Source organism: Sebastes umbrosus, chromosome 18 (genome assembly GCF_015220745.1).
Source record: "Sebastes umbrosus isolate fSebUmb1 chromosome 18, fSebUmb1.pri, whole genome shotgun sequence".
Lineage (NCBI taxonomy): Eukaryota > Metazoa > Chordata > Actinopteri > Perciformes > Sebastidae > Sebastes > Sebastes umbrosus.
The window spans coordinates 3,510,832-3,530,415 of record NC_051286.1 but is presented as its reverse complement, the minus strand read 5'-3'; the positions used below and the strand labels follow the sequence as shown (position 1 = coordinate 3,530,415).

At 43.9% G+C, this 19,584-nt stretch overlaps 5 protein-coding genes across 6 annotated transcripts; 2 read left to right on the top strand and 3 right to left on the bottom strand.

Annotated features, from left to right (window-relative positions):
• Positions 1 to 394: 394 nt before the first annotated feature.
• Positions 395 to 2,453, bottom strand: LOC119477140 (cytochrome c oxidase subunit 8A, mitochondrial-like). Its single transcript, XM_037751032.1, has 2 exons — positions 2,201 to 2,453; positions 395 to 1,029 (listed from the first exon to the last, which is right to left on the bottom strand). The coding sequence occupies exons 1-2, from the start codon at positions 2,321 to 2,323 to the stop codon at positions 916 to 918; spliced, it is 237 nt and encodes a 78-aa protein (XP_037606960.1). The 5' UTR covers positions 2,324 to 2,453; the 3' UTR covers positions 395 to 915.
• Positions 2,454 to 3,110: 657 nt separating this feature from the next.
• On the bottom strand, positions 3,111 to 8,412 carry ubr7 (ubiquitin protein ligase E3 component n-recognin 7). The gene is made up of 12 exons (XM_037751691.1): positions 8,251 to 8,412; positions 7,170 to 7,291; positions 6,396 to 6,529; positions 5,973 to 6,033; positions 5,581 to 5,676; positions 5,357 to 5,410; positions 5,095 to 5,200; positions 4,899 to 4,978; positions 4,454 to 4,618; positions 4,140 to 4,305; positions 3,799 to 3,860; positions 3,111 to 3,395 (listed from the first exon to the last, which is right to left on the bottom strand). Exons 2-12 carry the CDS (start codon positions 7,284 to 7,286, stop codon positions 3,303 to 3,305), a joined length of 1,134 nt encoding a protein of 377 aa, XP_037607619.1. The 5' UTR covers positions 7,287 to 7,291; positions 8,251 to 8,412; the 3' UTR covers positions 3,111 to 3,302.
• Positions 8,413 to 8,835: 423 nt separating this feature from the next.
• On the top strand, positions 8,836 to 11,031 carry si:dkeyp-55f12.3 (uncharacterized protein LOC568418 homolog). The gene is made up of 2 exons (XM_037751225.1): positions 8,836 to 9,042; positions 10,606 to 11,031. Exons 1-2 carry the CDS (start codon positions 8,865 to 8,867, stop codon positions 10,710 to 10,712), a joined length of 285 nt encoding a protein of 94 aa, XP_037607153.1. The 5' UTR covers positions 8,836 to 8,864; the 3' UTR covers positions 10,713 to 11,031.
• A 554-nt stretch (positions 11,032 to 11,585) lies between these two features.
• Positions 11,586 to 14,285, bottom strand: tmem251 (transmembrane protein 251). 2 transcript variants are annotated; one of them, XR_005204213.1, is made up of 3 exons: positions 14,128 to 14,285; positions 12,177 to 12,638; positions 11,586 to 12,090 (listed from the first exon to the last, which is right to left on the bottom strand). XR_005204213.1 is itself a non-coding variant. In XM_037751224.1 (2 exons), exon 2 carries the CDS (start codon positions 12,628 to 12,630, stop codon positions 12,244 to 12,246), a length of 387 nt encoding a protein of 128 aa, XP_037607152.1. In that variant the 5' UTR covers positions 12,631 to 12,638; positions 14,128 to 14,285; the 3' UTR covers positions 11,586 to 12,243. The 2 variants fall into 2 exon arrangements, 1 of the variants encoding a protein (XP_037607152.1); XM_037751224.1 differs by having other exon boundaries at positions 11,586 to 12,638.
• A 305-nt stretch (positions 14,286 to 14,590) lies between these two features.
• Positions 14,591 to 19,109, top strand: LOC119477389 (E3 ubiquitin-protein ligase TRIM50-like). The gene is made up of 10 exons (XM_037751466.1): positions 14,591 to 14,607; positions 15,285 to 15,530; positions 15,763 to 15,889; positions 16,017 to 16,187; positions 16,777 to 16,872; positions 17,054 to 17,284; positions 17,377 to 17,399; positions 17,525 to 17,655; positions 17,746 to 17,927; positions 18,008 to 19,109. Exons 1-10 carry the CDS (start codon positions 14,591 to 14,593, stop codon positions 18,431 to 18,433), a joined length of 1,650 nt encoding a protein of 549 aa, XP_037607394.1. The 3' UTR covers positions 18,434 to 19,109.
• Positions 19,110 to 19,584: the final 475 nt, after the last annotated feature.

Sequence of the window (19,584 nt, the reverse complement as noted above, 5' to 3'; positions counted from 1 at the left end):
TAGAAAACCTATGGATCCATCGATACTAACCATGTCATACACGCTTGTCGGGAAGGAGGTAAAATAACGCTACAAACCTGCGTTAAATTTTGGCGAGGTAAAACATGGTCATTTTCAAAGGGGTCCCTTGACCTCTGACCTCAAGATATATGAATGAAAAAGGGTTCTATGGGTACCCACGAGTCTTTTTGGTTGGTACCAATGGATTCCTTAGGTTTTGTAGTTTCGTGTGACATCTGCAGCTTCACTCTAATCCTAAAACGGAACCTTCTAGAGCCTCTGAAAGACAGTAAAGTCAGTCGGGTCCCCGCGGGTCTCTCAGGGTAAGGCAATACTGCACCAGCAGCACAGCTGTACAGATGTTCACTGACTAATAACATAACTCAACTACAGCTGGAGCTGAGACACATTTATTCAATATGTAAAACATTTATGTTTGTTCACTTTACATTAAAACTCCGACATGTTGGAGCGTGTAAATATTTGTGAAATGTTAAAATATGATGATGATGATGATTATGGTGATGAAGACGCCTTCCTTCCTCTGAGCTCAGTCTTTCGGGTTTAATCACGTCGTCGTCGTCGTCGTCTCCGTGGGAACTGATGTTCCCAAACAGGAAGTGATTAACAAACTAAACAAACACAAACTGGAGCTTCAAACACACAAACACTTCCTGTTTGGACAAACGTCAGAACAACACAGAGAAGAAGAAGAGAAGAAGACGACCTGATGAACACGAGGAGAGAAACACGCCGCTCTGATTCTTTAAATCACAACTCTGTTCTACAACTACCACGATACACATCGATTATGTCGTCATAAAATCATTAAAGTTGAATAAACTGATTATAGTTTAGAATATATTGACGAGTTGTTAGCGGTGAGGAAGATAAAGATGATGATGATGGCGAGGATCAGTGTCTGGGCGGCTGTTTGGACCGCTGGCGGTACTCTGGCAGGTGATGAAGGATCCAGGCAGCTGGAGTCAACAAGGCCACCGCGAACACCGCCATGACGAAGAAACTTTGCTGTCGGAGACAAAAACAAACAACCAATCAGAGAAGAGATCCTCCCATGACATCATCAGGATGAAAATAGATCATGGCTTCGTGCACCACAGACCTAATCTGCGTACTATCGTTCAACATATTCGGCAGTTTGGATCTTTTTAGACGCATTAAGCAGTTATTTATCCTGAGAGCCTCCTCGCCGGTTGGAGACGCGTGTGTAACCATGGTAACCCGTCCAACCGCATGTGACCAAAACGACAATTTGTAAGAATCAAAGTCTGAATTAATTTATATATTACGCCCAGCAAAGTGAAATATGACACTTACAGTTAAATTGAAGTGTTATTGACGTTACAGAGCTGTCCGTCAAAGTCCGTGATGAACGTTGTCATCACTACCGCATTGCATTGTGGGATATTTATGTCTCCGTAGTGTCCAGCATTGCATACTGTAATATTTCACTAGAAATAGTATGCAGTTCAGGTACTATTGGTTTCATACTGAGGTTTCAGACATGCTAAAATACGTCATATATTGTCTGAGCTACTAAATAACATGTTATAGACACATCTGTATCCCCAACACTACCACTAGTTACACCACGCCGTCGCCGTCTTGGTTTTTGGCCGTCGCCGTCTTGGTTTCTTGCAACCAGAAGTGACACGAGAGGGTGGAGCTAACTTTATGCAAACGCTGAATCAGACATTTTTAGGTGACCCAAAAGGTTCTAATTAACTTTCATGAACTGACGAAAGACGAAAACACGGACAACTCCCAGACCGGACAACGCCGTGGTAGCAACCCGTCAATCACAAGGTAGCCCCGCCCTAAAGCATCCCCTGCTTTATGGTCTATCTGACTCTAAATGGGACCATAATTTACTAAATGAACATCATGCTGTATTGAAGAAGACTTGAAACTAGCGATTGAGACCATAAACTCATGTTTACAGTGTTTACTGAGGTAATAAATCAAGAGAGAAGTAGGCTCATTTTCTCAGAGACTTCTATACAATTAGACTTCTTTTAGCAACCAGAGGAGTCGCCCCCAGCTGGCTGTTAGAGAGAATGCAGGTTTAAGGCACTTCAGCATTGGCTTCACTTCTCAGACCCGGAGGTTGCTGCTGGAGATACACATCGATCACTCACAGGCAGACAGACAGACAGACAGAGATAGATAAGAGACTCACTGCGGGTCCGATCTTGTTTTTGGGAGGTTTGCTGTAGATCATCTTCTTCGTCTCCTTCATTATTTCTTTTGGTCGAGTCAAAGTCGACACAGAAACATTTCTCATCATCCTCAAGATCACCATCGTCACGGCAACAAACACCTGGTAACTTAGCAGCACCTGTTGGGAGTCCGACTGGCTGCTCCTGAACTACTGCTTGTTCTCTGTTGAGGACGTGTTCACTGTGAGCTGCTCAGTCTGACTGAATGTAAAGGAGCAGAGGGGAGGAGGATGAGGAGGGAGGAGGATGAGGAGGAGGAGGAGGAAGAGGAGGTGCAGTGGTCCCAGCAGTCTGATGATTGGACAGTCAGACTGAACAGTTCATATGTTTGAGTTTAGAGAAAAGTTGTTGGTCTGATTCCAGCTGAAACAGAGAGTTTACCTGCACAGCAAAGTTCGGACGTGATGTTAAAGTGACCAGTGACCCGTTAAACCTGAACAGTAAACAGAGCAGCTGATCTGCAGCTCAACAATCCAGCTGATTAGATCTGCTCTGCAGAACAAACAGCTGACAGAGGATGACTGAGTGATGTGACGGAGGATGAAGGGTTAATGAGTGTTTGATGTGCAGAAACAGAGCTGCTGGTTACAATCTCTTCTCCAATCACAGAACACGAGGAGACACTTTGTGAAAGAGACTCGTTATGTTAAACACCAACGCACGCAGTGGTACAGAGTAACTAAATACTACATTAAGTACTTCAGTATTTCCATTTTCTGCTCATTTCTACTCTTCGTATACATTTCATTTTTACTGCCCTACATTTATTGAACAGCTGGAGTTCAGATTTTACATAAACACATAATAACTAGGGTTGTCAATCGATTAAAATAGTGCTTTTGATTGATCCTGAAATATGACGACACTCAGTGTTGTTGTTCAGCTGATTGAGTTTTATTAGTTTTCATTAAAAAGGAAACACAGACATTAATGTTGGCGACTTCTGAGACGGACGACGTTAAAAACAGGAAGTCCCAAAGCTTGAAAAATAAACTGACAAAACTAAGAACAAAAACAAGGAGGTCAAAGGTCATTTAAAGATTAGTTGAAGGTCAAAGGGCATCAGGTAGGGTAGAAGCGTCCGGCGTCGTCTCGTCGTCTCTTTCGACTCTGCTGCTGCTCGAAGAACTCACGGATGTCATCGGGAGTCACAACCTATCAGAGAACAGTCACATGACATCATCAGGAGAACAGTCACATGACATCATCAGGAGAACAGTCACATGGCATCATCAGGAGAACAGTCACATGACATCATCAGGAGAACAGTCACATGGCATCATCAGGAGAACAGTCACATGACATCATCAGGAGAACAGTCACATGGCATCATCAGGAGAACAGTCACATGACATCATCAGGAGAACAGTCACATGACATCATCAGGAGAACAGTCACATGGCATCATCAGGAGAACAGTCACATGACATCATCAGGAGAACAGTCACATGACATCATCAGGAGAACAGTCACATGGCATCATCAGGAGAACATATTTGGTCAGCAGCAAGTCAAAGGTCAGACGAAGGTCAAAGGTCGTCTTCAGTCCCAAACTCACCTTTCCTTCTGCTGCGAATCCCTGCAGGAAGTCCTTCAGTTCACTTTTCATGTCGTTGTACCCTGAAAGACATAAACAGCTGGAACTGTGGGACTTGTAGTTTTATCTGTGTCACTTGTAGTTCTGTGTGTAGTACTGGTAGCTTTTTATGTAGTACTGGTAGTTTCACATGTAGTACTGGTAGTTCTGTGTGTAGTACTGGTAGCTTTTTATGTAGTACTGGTAGTTTCACATGTAGTACTGGTAGTTCTGTGTGTAGTACTGGTAGTTCTGTGTGTAGTACTGGTAGTTCTGTGTGTAGTACTGGTAGTTCTCTGTGTAGTACTGGTAGTTTTGTGTACCGTGGATGATCTCAAGCTGCTGCACGTGGTTCAGGTTGTCCAGCGCTGACATCAGAGGGTCGTGTCCTGGCTGTCTCTGCTCGTTGGTCTTTCCTTTGTTCTCGTAGGCGAGGACGGTGTCCGATTCGTCCAACAGGAACGACAGACCGGCTGCAGACAGTCTCTCCTGAGGACACACACGCTCATAATGAAGGTCGTAACGGGCTCAGTTTTAGAGTTAGAGTGAAGATAAAACCTAAAAGACTCATCAGATGACCTTACAGTGACATCATCATTACGTCAGCCAATAGAAACTCAAGACAGTTGAGTTTTACCTTGCAGGTGTTGCAGGAGCAGAGTTTAGAGCGCCACGTCGACGGCCAGAACACAGCTCCTGACTGGACTCTTTTCTCATCAATCGCCTGCAGCGCTTTCAGTCTGCAGCTCGGCTCCGCCTCCTCACGGGTCCGCTTACAGCTGGGCTCGATGACCTCATCAACCTGACACATTATTGATTATTAATCAATCACATTGATCAGTTATGAATTCAAATATATAGCTAGATAAAGCTAGAGTGAAGATACTGGTATCATATGAAACTAAAAAACTTAATGAATCCATCGGTACCAACCATGTCATACTAGCTTGACGTGAAGGAGGTTAAATAACGCTCCAAACTTACACTAAATTTTGGCGAGGAAAAAGGCCCCTTGACCTCTGACCTCCAGATATGTGAATGTAAATGGGTTCTATGGGTACCCACGAGTTTAATCCGCTCACCTTTTCTTCTTTTTTGGGGACGTTTGTGTTTGACTTGTCTGCTTCCGTTTCCTCCTTCACCTGAACTGCTGCACCTGGAACTGAACAGGAAGTACATCACACAAACAGGAAGTACATCACATAAACAGGAAGTACATCACATAAACAGGAAGTACATCCCTCAAACAGGACGAAAAAGATGAACAGGTCTGTTTACCTGACAGGTGAGCAGCGTAGGTCCAGAGGAAAGGGTTTTTGTTCATACAGGATTCACAGATCATCTCCTGCAGCTCCACAGAGTCTGGAACCACACGGCCCAGGTGCTGTTAAACACACACACACACACACACACACACACACACACACACACAGGTGAGTCACATCATTAAAATGAATGTTTGAGTCAATACAAAATACAGGCAGTCCTCAGGACACCTGGAGCTTATAGCTGGAGAACAACCTGAGACTCAGGTACTCACCCTGCCATGCAGCCAGTCCTCACACACCACACACTGAATCATCTCGTCCTCCACCTGGAGACAGAACCAGCCAATCACACACACACATTTAATAAAGGAGCCAGAGTAGCAATGACAGAGAAACAGCGCTCTCCGTCGGCTCATGGTTATCATGGAAGATTTCAGTGTGAAACATTTGGAGATTGGTTTATCGCCCGGCCCTGGGGCAGGTGTGTGTGTCTCACCGGGTCGTCTGGGTCTGGGTAAGGCCGGCTGCAGGTACAATAAACTCCAAAGAAGTTCTGACTGTATTTGTTCTGACTGTTGACCTCCTCCTTCTCCTGAAACACACACACACACACACACACACACACACACACACACACACTGGGTCACTGTTGGTGTGATAATCAAGTTTCAGTTATATTTGTCATGTGCAGGTTAATACGGGGTCAACGGTACAATGAGATGTATGCCCAGCTTTACACAGCTCATGTATCGAGCAGCTTTTAGCATTAGCATGAGCCTCAGATCAACGAGGACAATCTATACACACCATCAGAGTTCCTGTATTTATGGGGACCGTCAGTCGTCAGAACCATTCAATGAAATGTAATTAAATGTGGTGTGAACTCACAGGGTGGAGTTTACACTGCAGCTCCGAGAACTTGCTGTTTCCACAGTCACAGCGGAAGTTCCTACAGGAAACAGAGAAGAGTTTGTTTGTTTGTTTACAGTGAAAGGTATGCCTCCCAGCTGTGAAGATGTGTGTGAAGTGAAAAGCAGTAACGTTATATTTAATTATGTTGCAGCCAGACGCAGGAAGACGCTGGGACGATTTTATTTCTGTAACAAAACAAACTAGCAGATATTGATCACTGATCACATATTGTAAATCTAAATGGTTGCTGTCTCACCTGAAAAAAACATTAAAACTTACTAACTTATCTAAATAATGACACTTCCGCTCTAAACGTAAGTGAGAACACAACATGACTCGATGTGGAAGCGCCCTAGTTCAGGTAGAGAATCAGGTGAGTAATGAGAGGTGAGTGTTGACCTCTTGGTGTAGAGTTCGAAGAGGTCGTGACCTTCATGACATTTGTATGAGCAGGCCAGACAGACTCCTGCTGGCTCTCCTCCCTTCGGTGTGCAGCTGCTGCAGGCGTACACAGCCTGGCGCTTCACATAGCCCTGTTATACACACAGACATACACATATTAATACACACATACTGTATATACACAATACACACAGGTACACAACTATTAATACACGTATATATACACAATACACACAGGTACACCGCCTGACGCTTCACGTAGACAGTGTGTTATATACAGACTGTAATAATAAAAACAATAATAAGAATAAGAATAATGATATAATGATAATAATCAGAACAATAAACAATAATAATAAAAAAAATATAATAATAAATAATAATTATCATAAAAACAATAATAACAAATAATTTGAATAAAAACAATAATAACAAATAATTATCAAAAAATTATAATACATAATTAAAACAATAATGATAATACTAATAATACTAATAATAACATATACATATATTTATTATATTAGTTTCTTAGTAACAGTATAAGTTATTTATAGCAGAGCTGTTGTATTAGATTTTACAGGTGGACCTAAAAAAGTGAGCGTAAATGTACAGTAGATACAGAATATATACTGTATACCGTGTATATATATATATACATATATAATATGTATATATATATATAATACAGATACTGTATATATTGATAGATAGAATGATAGACAGATAGATAGATAGATAGATAGATAGACTGTAGATATATGCAGTGACCTGAGGGTATGAACAGTGATCAGAGTCACTTCCTGCCAACACGGCTGAAGCTTCTTCCTCCAACTCTTGATCTTCCTCCAGAACATCAACTAGAGACACTGTCTGCTCCTCCGCCATCCTCTCTGTTACCATGGAGACCAACAACAAAAATTAAATTCATAATAACTGATCCTGCTGTTAGTTAGTAATTGATAACTGTAGAACAATAACTGCTGACTGTAAATGTAGACAGTATGGACCCAGTAGTAGTAGAGGAGGAATGCTGAGCATTGAACCTTTAAAGGTCCCATAACAGCTCATTTTCAGGTTCATACTTGTATTTTGTGTTTCTACTAGAACATGTTTACATGCTGTAATGTTCAAAAAACCCTTTATTTTCCTCATACTGTCTGCTTGAATATACCTGTATTTACCCTCTGTCTGAAACGCTCCGTTTTAGTGCATTTTGACAGAATTGCAATAGAATTGCAACAGAATTGCGTTGCTAGGCAACAGCTTGGGTACTTCATGTCAGCTGATGACATTCACATACACTGCAACCAGGAATAAACTCGGACACATTTAGAATGTTTACGTTTAAGATTATGTCAAGGGTCTAAATATTGTATATTTGTGACATCACAAATGGACAGAAATCCTGACAGCTTGTTTCAAACGCAGAGTTTCTGAATACGGGCTGTGTGTGTTTCCCTGTTGATTGAGTGTTTCAATACTTTCACAGTATTTATATAGAACTTAATCCTGCTTTATGAATAAAAAACATGAAAATCTCACTTTTTTATAATATGGGACCTTTAAATAATAATGTTATCAACAACAACAACAACAACAACAACAACAACAACAACAACAACAACAACAACAACATCAGTCTCTATTGTTTATTCTGATTCCAGTTAGTTGACTGAAGGAAACGTGGTGAGCTGTTTCTATTGTTGTTTTAATGAAACCAAAGACTCTGTCTCTCTGTGCATCATCATCAATCAGCAGCTCCACTGATCGATCAGTCTGATCAGCTGCTGATTGTCTGTTAGCTGTGATGCTAAACTGCGTTAGCTGAGTGAATAAAACACAAACTCACCGAATCAAACTGTTCACACCGTCTGATCCGGCTATAAACCAGCCAATAACGTGATCGATAACAGTTTATAATCAATAATCAGCTCGGCCTGATCGAACCGCTGCTGCTGCTAGCTGCTAATGACAACTTCCGCTTCACTTCCGGAGATCGTATTTGGCGGCATTCAGGGTTCAGAGGTCACCGAGTTTAAAAACGGAAATTAATAATAACAAAATAATTAATTAAACAGTAAAACTGAGTTTGAATGTGTTAAAAAATATATTAAAAAAATAATAAACGTTAATTACGTAATGGTGAAAAATAAACAATAATGACGTCATAGCGTGCTGTGGTGGTACGTTCACGTGTCCCCCAGAAATCCCAGGTTTTTACCGTTTACCTCTTCTCCTTCATGGATGTATGTTGTCGCCGCACAGGTTGGTTCTGTTTTATTTCCTGTTTGTTAAACAACAAACACAACAATCATTTTCATTGTGCTTATAAAAGACAGAGCATCTACTACTACTACTACTACTACTACTACGAAAAAGACTTCTCTGGAGTAATCCATTTACGGAGGGCGCTTGAAGGCAGCAGAGAGTACGTGATGACGTCGGTAGAGGGCTGTAGTAAGGATGGCGGCTGTGTTAGCAGAGCTGAGGCTCAGAGACGGACAGAAAGAGAAGATCAGCGTTAAAGTGGAAAACAACCTGAGTTCTCTGATCAGCGGAGTTCAGGAGCTGAACGGGAACGTGTCGCGACTCCTCAGCGAGCTGGTGGAGCAGGAAAAAACCCGCGGAGACTGCGAGGAAGGTGAGCTAACTGCTGCTAACTGCTAACAATACAGAACAGCCTGCAGGTGTGAGAGGTAAACAGACAGTTACCTGTCAGAGGTAAACAGACAGTTACCTGTCAGAGGTAAACAGACAGTTACCTGTGAGAGGTAAACAGACAGTTACCTGTCAGAGGTAAACAGACAGTTACCTGTCAGAGGTAAACAGACAGTTACCTGTGAGAGGTAAACAGACAGTTACCTGTCAGAGGTAAACAGACAGTTACCTGTCAGAGGTAAACAGACAGTTACCTGTCAGAGGTAAACAGACAGTTACCTGTCAGAGGTAAACAGACAGTTACCTGTGAGAGGTAAACAGACAGTTACCTGTCAGAGGTAAACAGACAGTTACCTGTCAGAGGTAAACAGACAGTTACCTGTCAGAGGTAAACAGACAGTTACCTGTCAGAGGTAAACAGACAGTTACCTGTCAGAGGTAAACAGACAGTTACCTGTCAGAGGTAAACAGACAGTTACCTGTCAGAGGTAAACAGACAGTTACCTGTCAGAGGTAAACAGACAGTTACCTGTGAGAGGTAAACAGACAGTTACCTGTCAGAGGTAAACAGACAGTTACCTGTCAGAGGTAAACAGACAGTTACCTGTCAGAGGTAAACAGACAGTTACCTGTCAGAGGTAAACAGACAGTTACCTGTCAGAGGTAAACAGACAGTTACCTGTCAGAGGTAAACAGACAGTTACCTGTCAGAGGTAAACAGACAGACAGTCACCTGTCAGAGGTAAACAGACAGACCATTACCTGTCAGAGGTAAACAGACAGACAGTCACCTGTCAGAGGTAAACAGACAGACAGTCACCTGTCAGAGGTAAACAGACAGACACCTGTGAGAGGTAAACAGACAGTTACCTGTGAGAGGTAAACAGACAGTCACCTGTGAGAGGTAAACAGACAGTTACCTGTCAGAGGTAAACAGACAGACCATTACCTGTCAGAGGTAAACAGACAGTTACCTGTGAGAGGTAAACAGACAGTCACCTGTCAGAGGTAAACAGACAGTTACCTGTCAGAGGTAAACAGACAGACTGTTACCTGTCAGAGGTAAACAGACAGTTACCTGTGAGAGGTAAACAGACAGACTGTTACCTGTCAGAGGTAAACAGACTGTTACCTATCAGAGGTAAACAGACAGTTACCTGTGAGAGGTAAATAGACAGACCATTACCTGTCAGAGGTAAACAGACAGTTACCTGTCAGAGGTAAACAGATAGACAGTTACCTGTCAGAGTTAAAAAGACAGTTACCTGTCAGAGGTAAACAGACAGTTACCTGTCAGAGGTAAACAGACAGACAGTTACCTGTCAGAGGTAAACAGACAGACAGACACCTGTCAGAGGTAAACAGACAGTTACCGGTCAGAGGTAAACAGACAGACAGTTACCGGTCAGAGGTAAACAGACCGTTACCTGTCAGAGGTAAACACAGACACCTGTCAGAGGTAAACAGACAGACACCTGTCAGAGGTAGACAGACTGTTACCTGTCAGAGTTTTTTTTCTGATTCACCTGTGTTTTACCTGTTGCAGGTGAGGATGAGGACGGCGATGAAGGAGACGATGAGCCTCAAGACCTTCAACTGCAACCTCCAGTTAAAAGATCCAAAACGGGAAACACCAGAGGACAAAAAACCTGAAACACCAGAGGACACTTTAAACACCTGAGGACAAAACACCTGAAACATCAGAGGACACTTTAAACACCCGAGGACAAAACAGCTGAAACCCCAGCGGGATCGGATATCAATGACAATGGGGCAGATCTACTCAATTCTATTCTGTTTATACACTATACACATTTAGACTGGGATTTTAATTCCTGTTGAAGTTTTGACCAAGTTGTTCCTAAAAAGGTTTACACCTGAACTGGTCCTTTTTTTTTTTTTTTTTTTTTTTTTTTACCAAGTTGCAGGTGAATAATTTATTTTAATAATAAATAACAACTTAGTAAATGTATGTCTTTTTTCTGTATTTATTTGTTACATTTAGTTTTACAGAGTTGGGTGATCTGGCTCACTTCCACACAGTGAGGCACACAGCTGGTTTATTAAACACTGGTATCGGATCGGTATGCTATGAACCAATACCCAAGGCCCAGGTATCACTATCCACACTGAAAAAGTCTATCGGTGCATCCCTAACATTTATTTGATAGTTTCTGTTAGTAGTTACTTTGTAGATTCAGATGATTAAAACTAAATCTAATGAACTAATAAATGCTGATGTATTATTATAGATTAAACTAGCCAGCAGTATATAAAGTCATTAAAATGAGCTCCACCTTTACCAGCTGCAACATTAAATTGATGAACACTTTAATGCATCAATAATATAATATAGATTATTCTGCGGAATGAGGACTTTTACTTTTTTTACACTGACGTCGCGACAACTTGCAGAGCAGGCTTGCGAGACCAGATGACGTCACTGCTTCAGTGGTGGCGTTGAGAGCTGGCAGCCCTGAGTTCTGTCTCCTAAAACTGCCAACAAGTCTTTATAAAAACTTCACATCGTTGTTGATTTGTTTTTATTTATTTTATTGATGTCGTAATAAAGTTGTCATGGTTACCGGGTTAAATGCAACAAAGTACTGTGATTGGCCGGCAGCTGTCGGGTCTAAATATTAAACAGGTAACTGCCAAACTGACCACACACACACTAAACATCCCCCAGCCAATCACAGCACAGGTATTCTTTAATAGGACAATGATTGACAGCTGCAGACTGATCCTGACAGTCAACGCTCAGGGCAGTAGTGTTTGTTCTGAAAGACAAAATTCAGGGCAGTCTTGGAGTCAGACAGAGTGGAGGGTTCAAAGGCACACAGGGAGTGACATCACAAACAGTTCAGTTTGTTGTCTGAGCGGCGGGCCTCTGATTGGCTGTCCTCCTCTCCGATTGGCTGACCTCCTCTCCGATTGGCCATCCTCCTCTCCGATTGGCCATCCTCCTCTCCGATTGGCCGCCCTCCTCTCCGATTGGTCGCCCTCCTCTACGTGTCGATGATGGACGTGCCTCTCTGATTGGTCGTCCTCTCTACGTGTCGATGAGCGACGGGCATCTCCGATTGGTCGTCCTCTACGTGTCGATGAGCGACGGGCCTTTCTGATTGGTCGTCCTCCTCTACGTGTCAATGATGAACGGACCTCTCTGATTGGTCATCCTCCTCTACGTGTCAATGAGCGGCGGGCCTCTCTGATTGGCCGGTTTGCGGGTGGCGTGTCGGCTGCAGAGCAGGGCGAGGCAGACAGGAAGGACGCAGTAACCGACCGCTCGAGGGTCGGCTCTTGTGCAGGAGAACAGGAAGAGGAAGAGCTGCAGGTACGGCAGCAGGAAGACCGACGCCCATATCCAGACAGGAAGTGGCGCCAGGCGGGCGCTAATGCTCTGAGACCAGCTGAGGGCGAGGGGTGGAGCCGACGGACCGGCCCTGCCTCTCTGCACGTGCTCCAAACTGAAGCTGTGAACCTCAAAGACGTAGTACACCGCCAAGACGCTGAGCAGCAAGTAGAGAGCCACGCCCACCCATCCCATCCGCTGACGGAAGTTCATCATCCTCCATACTGTGAGGGAAAAACAATCAATCAATCAATATGTTCAATATATCATCAATACTGAAAAAAATTAATAAGTCATCCCATCTACTGACATAAATTCATCATACTCAATACTGAAAAGAAATAACCGATTAAGGATCAATCAATAATCAGTATGTGATCAATACCTCATCCATAGTGAAAGGAAAAATCAATCAGTAATCACTATGCTCAATGGTCAATACATCCCCCATACAGTCAGGGGAAAAAAACAATAGGGAATACCTGATCAATACATTGTCAATACTGAAAATAAAGAAATCAATAATCAATCAGTACACCCTTCATTGGTCTGTCTGTGCCAGACTCAAGCCAGTTCCTGTCTCTTCCTGCCAAACTCCATTCATTTTAGCCAATTTTAACTCTGTTAAAGGGACTGTTTGTAACTTCTTACACTATATCTAGTGAAGCCCGTCTGGTAAACAGTGTTGGTTGCGGTCGGAGGACGCGGGGGAGACCGTAGCTTTGGTCTCCAGGACCGGAGTCTCTGCTCCTCTGCCTGCCTTCACTCACACACCGCGCTCGTTCTCGCTCTTTCGCTCCACTCTCACGTGCATGCACGCTCACTACCCACTGCAGAAGAGTTAGTTTAGCTCTGAGAATATCTAGTGAATGTAGAGTGGACGTTTGTGCAGAAATAACTGCTGCAGCTCCTCCAGACCAACAGAGGTTTCCCGTGTCTTGTGAAGTGACGGGGCTCCGCAGAGAGAAACGTTATCGTCTCCGACCAAAACTCCGGCGTCTCCCCTGTTCCCTCCGGCTGCGGTCGGGAGGCTGAGGCAGGAAAAGCCAACACTAGGATCAGCATTGATTCATGGAGAGACCTTCGTCTGGTCAGCTAACATTACTGCCAAGCAGCTGAACTATAGAGTGATATTGTGGTTTTAGCTGATGTGTGTCGCCTCACTGTTTATAGCGATGCTCGTTCATGTCTATGTAGAGCGAGCACAAACACAAACCCAACACTGACTCTCGTTGACTTAACGGCCACAGGTGTCGCTGTTAACAAGCATTTCTGATTCTTACCAACAGTCCCTTTAATCTGCAGCTCTCTCACCTGCTTTAAACCTTTACCACACTGAATCTGACCTGACCTGGGTTCACTGTACTGAGTTCATTCATGTTTCAGCCAGTTTAATTCTCAGTCAGATGAATGTCTCCTGTCGACCTCCATCTTGCTCTCTGTTTATTTCAGCTACACAGCATGTTAGCATGTTAGCCTGTTAGCATGTCAGCAGTCTGTTAGCATGTTAGCCTGTTAGCATGTTAGCCTGTTAGCATGTTAGCCTGTTAGCATGTTAGCCTGTTAGCATGTTAGCCTGTTAGCATGTTAGCATGTTAGCATGTTAGCATGTTAGCATGTCAGCAGTCTGTTAACCGGTTAGTCTGCTATTAGCCTGCTAACATGCTGATAGTCTGTTAACCTGTTAGCTGGTGTGTTTATATCAGTTCCTACCTTCCTTCTCGCTGATCCTCTCACATTAAATGTTGTTGTTAGCTGCTGTTTGATGCTCTGTTGGTCCCGAGAAATCCGGGAAGTCTCGACTCTCACTTCCTGTTTTGTCACCTGACATTCATGGGAATGACGTCATTCTCCAGCACCCCCTGCTGTCCAGGCAGCATCACTCCACTGATCAGTTTCATCTCTTATCATTCATTGATCCATCATGAAACATGTTGAGTCAATCAGTCAACACACAAACATCAACAGCAGACATGATGTGGGCTACTCACACATTTTACTAAAGTAAAAGTACTAATAACCACAGTGTACAAATACTCTGTTACAAGTCCTGCATTCAAAATAAATAAATAAATAAATATATATATAAATATATATATATTTATATATACAGAGAGAGAGAGAGAGAGAGAGAGAGAGAGAGAGAGAGCATTTACCTGTGTGCATCTCTGTTACCATGGAGACGTGTTTAAGGTGCCTTTCAGGTGTCGGTCTATCAGATAAAAAACGATTATCAGAAACTTTCAGAAACACTAAACAAACACTGCTGTTCAAACGGGCCGAGTCAAACAAAATTCATTACATTACTACCTTTAATAATTATAATAATAATAATAATGATCATCATCATAATAATAATAATTATTATTATTATTATTATTGTTATTATTATATTACTACTACCATTAATATTATATTATATATTATATATATATTATTATTATTATTATTATTAATAATAATAATAATAATAATAAAAATAACTATTATTATTATATTACTACCAATAATATTATTTTATATATTATATAATATATTATATTATTATTATTATTATTATTATTAATAATAATAATATAATAATAATAATAACAACAACATAATTAATTACATTTCTACCATTAAAAAAATAATAAAAATGAAATAATAATAAAAATAAGTACATAGATGCTGTATATGTTTAAGTTGAAGTCAAATATTTTGCTGACGTTCATAATAATTTCATACAACGTTTCATACATAAAGGAGTCAACTTGTGGCTCCGCCCACTCGGTCCATCTATCCAATCACATCACAGAACAGAGGAAAAAAGGCTCCATCTATAAAGAAAGTCAGCTCTGCTGCACAGACACACACAAACAACTGTGAAGTCCTTCTGTGGTGCTGGTCTCTGTGGTTCTTGTCTTGGGGGTTTTGGTCCTGGTGTTGCTAGTGGTTCTGGTCCTGGTGTTGCTGGTGGTTCTGGTCCTGGTGTTGCTGGTGGTTCTGGTCCTGGTGCTGGGAATCAGTGAGGACATGGAGCGTCGTCAGAGTCTGGAGGATCAGCTCAGGTGTCCCGTCTGTCTGGACGTCTTCTCTGAACCACTGATGTTACAGTGTGGACACTCCTACTGCAGGTATGTTCTACCTGTCCTCCTGACCTACCTTGACCTCACCTGTCCTTCTCTGTCCCCACCTGACCTACCTTGACCTCACCTGTCCTACTCTGTCCCCACCTGACCTCACCTGTTCTGTCCCCACCCGCCCTGTCTTCCCCTGTCCTCACCTTTCTTCAACTCGCCTATTCTGCCCCCACTTGTTCTGACCTTTCCCTCTCTGTCCTCACCTGACCTGTCCTCACCTGTCCAGGTGTTGTGTGCGCTCCATGACGATGGACCTGCTTGGTCAGCTGCAGTGTCCCGTGTGTCGCTGTGCTGTAGACGGAGACAGTCCTCCTCCCAACGTCAGTTTGGCTCGAATCATTGATGCTCTGCAGGTAAACACACCTGTGATCACTTTACCTGACCAACACCTTCAAGGTCAAACATCTTGACTCAGTATCTGAACTAAATCATATTTTCAGTCAGTTTTTTATTGACACAGAGTTTTGTTCGTCCTGACAGGAAGTGAGTGTTTCAGGTGGAGCTCAGCCAGAGTCATGTCCTCAGCACCACAACCCGCTCAGCCTTTACTGCGAGGACGAACGGACGGTGATCTGTGGCCTTTGTGGAAGCATCGGCGCTCATCGCGGACACAAGATAACACCTGTGAGCTCCGTCTACAGCCGTATGAAGGTAGGAACGTAAACACAGTCACACCTGTGAGCTCCGTCTACAACCATACGAAGGTAGGAACACAGTCACACCTGTGAGCTCCGTCTACAGCCGTATGAAGGTAAAACACAGTCACACCTGTGAGCCTCGTCTACAGCCGTATGAAGGTAAAACACAGTCACACCTGTGAGCCTCGTCTACAGCCGTATGAAGGTAAAACACAGTCACACCTGTGAGCCTCGTCTACAGCCGTATGAAGGTAGGAACCTAAACACAGTCACACCTGTGAGCCTCGTCTACAGCCGTATGAAGGTAAAACACAGTCACACCTGTGAGCTCCGTCTACAGCCGTACGAAGGTACAAATATAAACATAGTCTGGCATCATTGACTCAGAGCTGATAAGCAGCCATTAACTCTCCTCATATCATCAAACAGTGAGATTAACATAAACCAGATATCACCTTTGTGTTTCCACTTACTACAACAATAAGGTCACACGTCGTTAATGTTCATGACCTTCACCAACGCCTGTCCTCTGATTCTTCAATACTAATGGATTTTTTGTTGTGTTGTTCTTCCGTCTGTCTGTCTGTCTGTCTGTCTCTCAGGAGGACATTTCCTGTCTGATGACAGAGTTCCAGAATCAGAAACGTAAACTGGAAGATCAGATCTGTAAAATGGCGTACAACAAATCCAGAATCACGGTGAGTGATGTCATTATACTGTATATATCTGTTTAATGTACAAACATTTTGATGCTGGAAGACGCTCATAATATTGACCTCAGCTGTTCTGACCTCCACACAGCCGACCAATCACTGAGTGTGATGTCAGAGTGTCTATTTCATTCATTACTGATCTCAGTTCAGCTCTCTGTCCAATCAGAATGAGTCCGACGTGCTGAAGTGGGTGGTGAGGAAGGAGTTCGGCGAGCTGCGGCGCTGCCTGGAGGTGGAGGAGGCCGGGTTCATGCAGCAGGTGGAGACGTCAGCCGCCGCCCTCATCTCGTCCCTCCAGAACCAGACGGACCAGTTAAACCTGAACCTGAACCGGCTGCAGGGGGCCCAGAACACCCTGCAGGACCTGAGCAATGAGGGACACCTGGACTTCATCATGGTACTGTCGGCCTGTTACGGTCTCTGATCAACAGCCCTGAGAGATTATTGATCGAGATCTGAAATAACGTCTTTCTCCATTTCTGTTTACAGAAGTACGGATCCATCGCTCCGAGGTAACAAACATGTTGTCAATTAACTCGTTCAGTGATTAAACGTTGAGAGATAAATATTAAACTCTCTCTCTCTGTCTCCTCCTCCTCCTCCTCTTCCTCCTCCTCTTCCTCCTCCTTGTCTTCAGGTTCAGAGAGATTCAGAAGCTCCAGCAGAAGGAGGAGAGGATCTTCAGCTCTGTGAATTTTAAAACTGGTTTCAACCACAACGACATTAAACTCACCGTGTGGAAGAGACTGCAGAGAAAAATCCTGCCAGGTACACCTGTCTACCTACCTACCTACCTGTCTGTCTGTCTGTCTGTCTGTCTGTCCGTCCGTCTGTCTGACTGTCTGACTCCTCCTCCAGCTCCAGAGCTGTTGAGGCTGGATCCTCTGACTGCTCACCCGATGTTGGAGCTCCATCACAGGGACACGATGGTGGGCTGTGGGGTTCTGCTGCGGAGGCTTCCTGATAATCCAGAGAGGTTCAGTTACAGTTACTGCGTCCTGGCCAACCGAGGCTTCTCCTCTGGGAAACACTACTGGGAGGTAAACACTGACTGCATGCAGGGTCACATCATCACGACTCATTCATACGGCTGTTTCTAAAGCTTCTTCTCGCCGTCCAGGTGGAGGTCGCCCACAAACCTAAATGGCGTCTAGGTTTGATCAAAGGAACGACCAATCGTAAGGCCAAGCTGGGGAAGAATCCGGAGAGTGGAGTGTGGTTGATTGGCCTGAAAGACGGAGTGTATGAAGCCTTCACTTCACCCAGGGTGGTGCTGCCGGTGTCGCCGCCCCCCCGCCGGGTGGGAATCTTCCTGGACTATGAGGGCAGATGTTTGACCTTCTATAACAGCGACAGTCCCGACGAGCTGGGCTCTATCTACAGCTTCAGGCTGGAGGTCCAGGGGAAGGTTTACCCCCTGCTGGACGTGTGCTGGCACGACCGAGGACACAACAAACACCCCCTGGTCCTCCCCCAGCCTCACCCGGAGCACCTCCTCCCACAGCCCCAGAAACAGGACCACAAGTGTAGCGGCTCAGAGACGTAACAGGCTTAAAGACAGCCGCGGTAAGACACACTGAGGTCAGGAAACTGAAGAGCACCGCCAGGAAAAAACTGCATCATCCCTGAAAATACTCCCCTAAGACTGCACCACATCAGACCTGAATCCACATCAGACCTGAATCCACATCAGACCTGAATCCACATCAGACCTGAACCCACATAAGACCTGAGTACCAGTCCAGAGTCCGGAGTTCGGAGTTCGGAGTTCGAGGTCCAGAGTCCAAAGTCCAGAGTTCAGAGTTTAAAGTCCAGAGTCCAAAGTCCAAAGTTAAGAGTATAGAGTCTAAAGTCCAGAGTTCGGAGTCCAGAGTCCAGAGTTCAGAGTTCAGAGTTCAGAGTCCAGAGTTTAGAGTTTAGAGTTTCGAGTCCGGAGTTCGGAGTCCAGAGTCCGTAGTTCAGAGTTCAGAGTCCAGAGTTTAGAGTCCAGAGTTCAGAGTTCAGAGTCCAGAGTTCAGAGTCCAGAGTCCAGAGTTCAGAGTTCAGAGTTTAGAGTTCAGAGTTCAGAGTTCAGAGTTCAGAGTTTAGAGTTTAGAGTTCAGAGTCCAGAGTTTAGAGTCCAGAGTTCAGAGTCCAGAGTTCAGAGTTCAGAGTCCAGAGTTCAGAGTTCAGAGTCCAGAGTCCAGAGTCCAGAGTCCAGAGTTCAGAGTTCAGAATCCAGAGTTCAGAGTTCAGAGTTCAGAGTTTAGAGTTCAGAGTCCAGAGTTTAGAGTCCAGAGTTCAGAGTTCAGAGTTCAGAGTTCAGAGTCCAGAGTTCAGAGTCCAGAGTCCAGAGTCCAGAGTCCAGAGTTCAGAGTTCAGAGTCCAGAGTTTAGAGTTCAGAGTCCAGAGTTTAGAGTCCAGAGTCCAGAGTCCAGAGTTCAGAGTTTAGAGTCCAGAGTTGAGAGTTTAGAGTCCAAAGTCCAAAGTCCGGAGTTCGGAGTGCAGAGTCCAGAGTTCAGAGTTCAGAGTTCAGAGTTTAGAGTTTAGAGTTTCGAGTCCGGAGTTCGGAGTCCAGAGTCCATAGTTCAGAGTTCAGAGTCCAGAGTTTAGAGTCCAGAGTTCAGAGTTCAGAGTCCAGAGTTCAGAGTCCAGAGTTCAGAGTTCAGAGTTCAGAGTTTAGAGTTTAGAGTTCAGAGTCCAGAGTTTAGAGTCCAG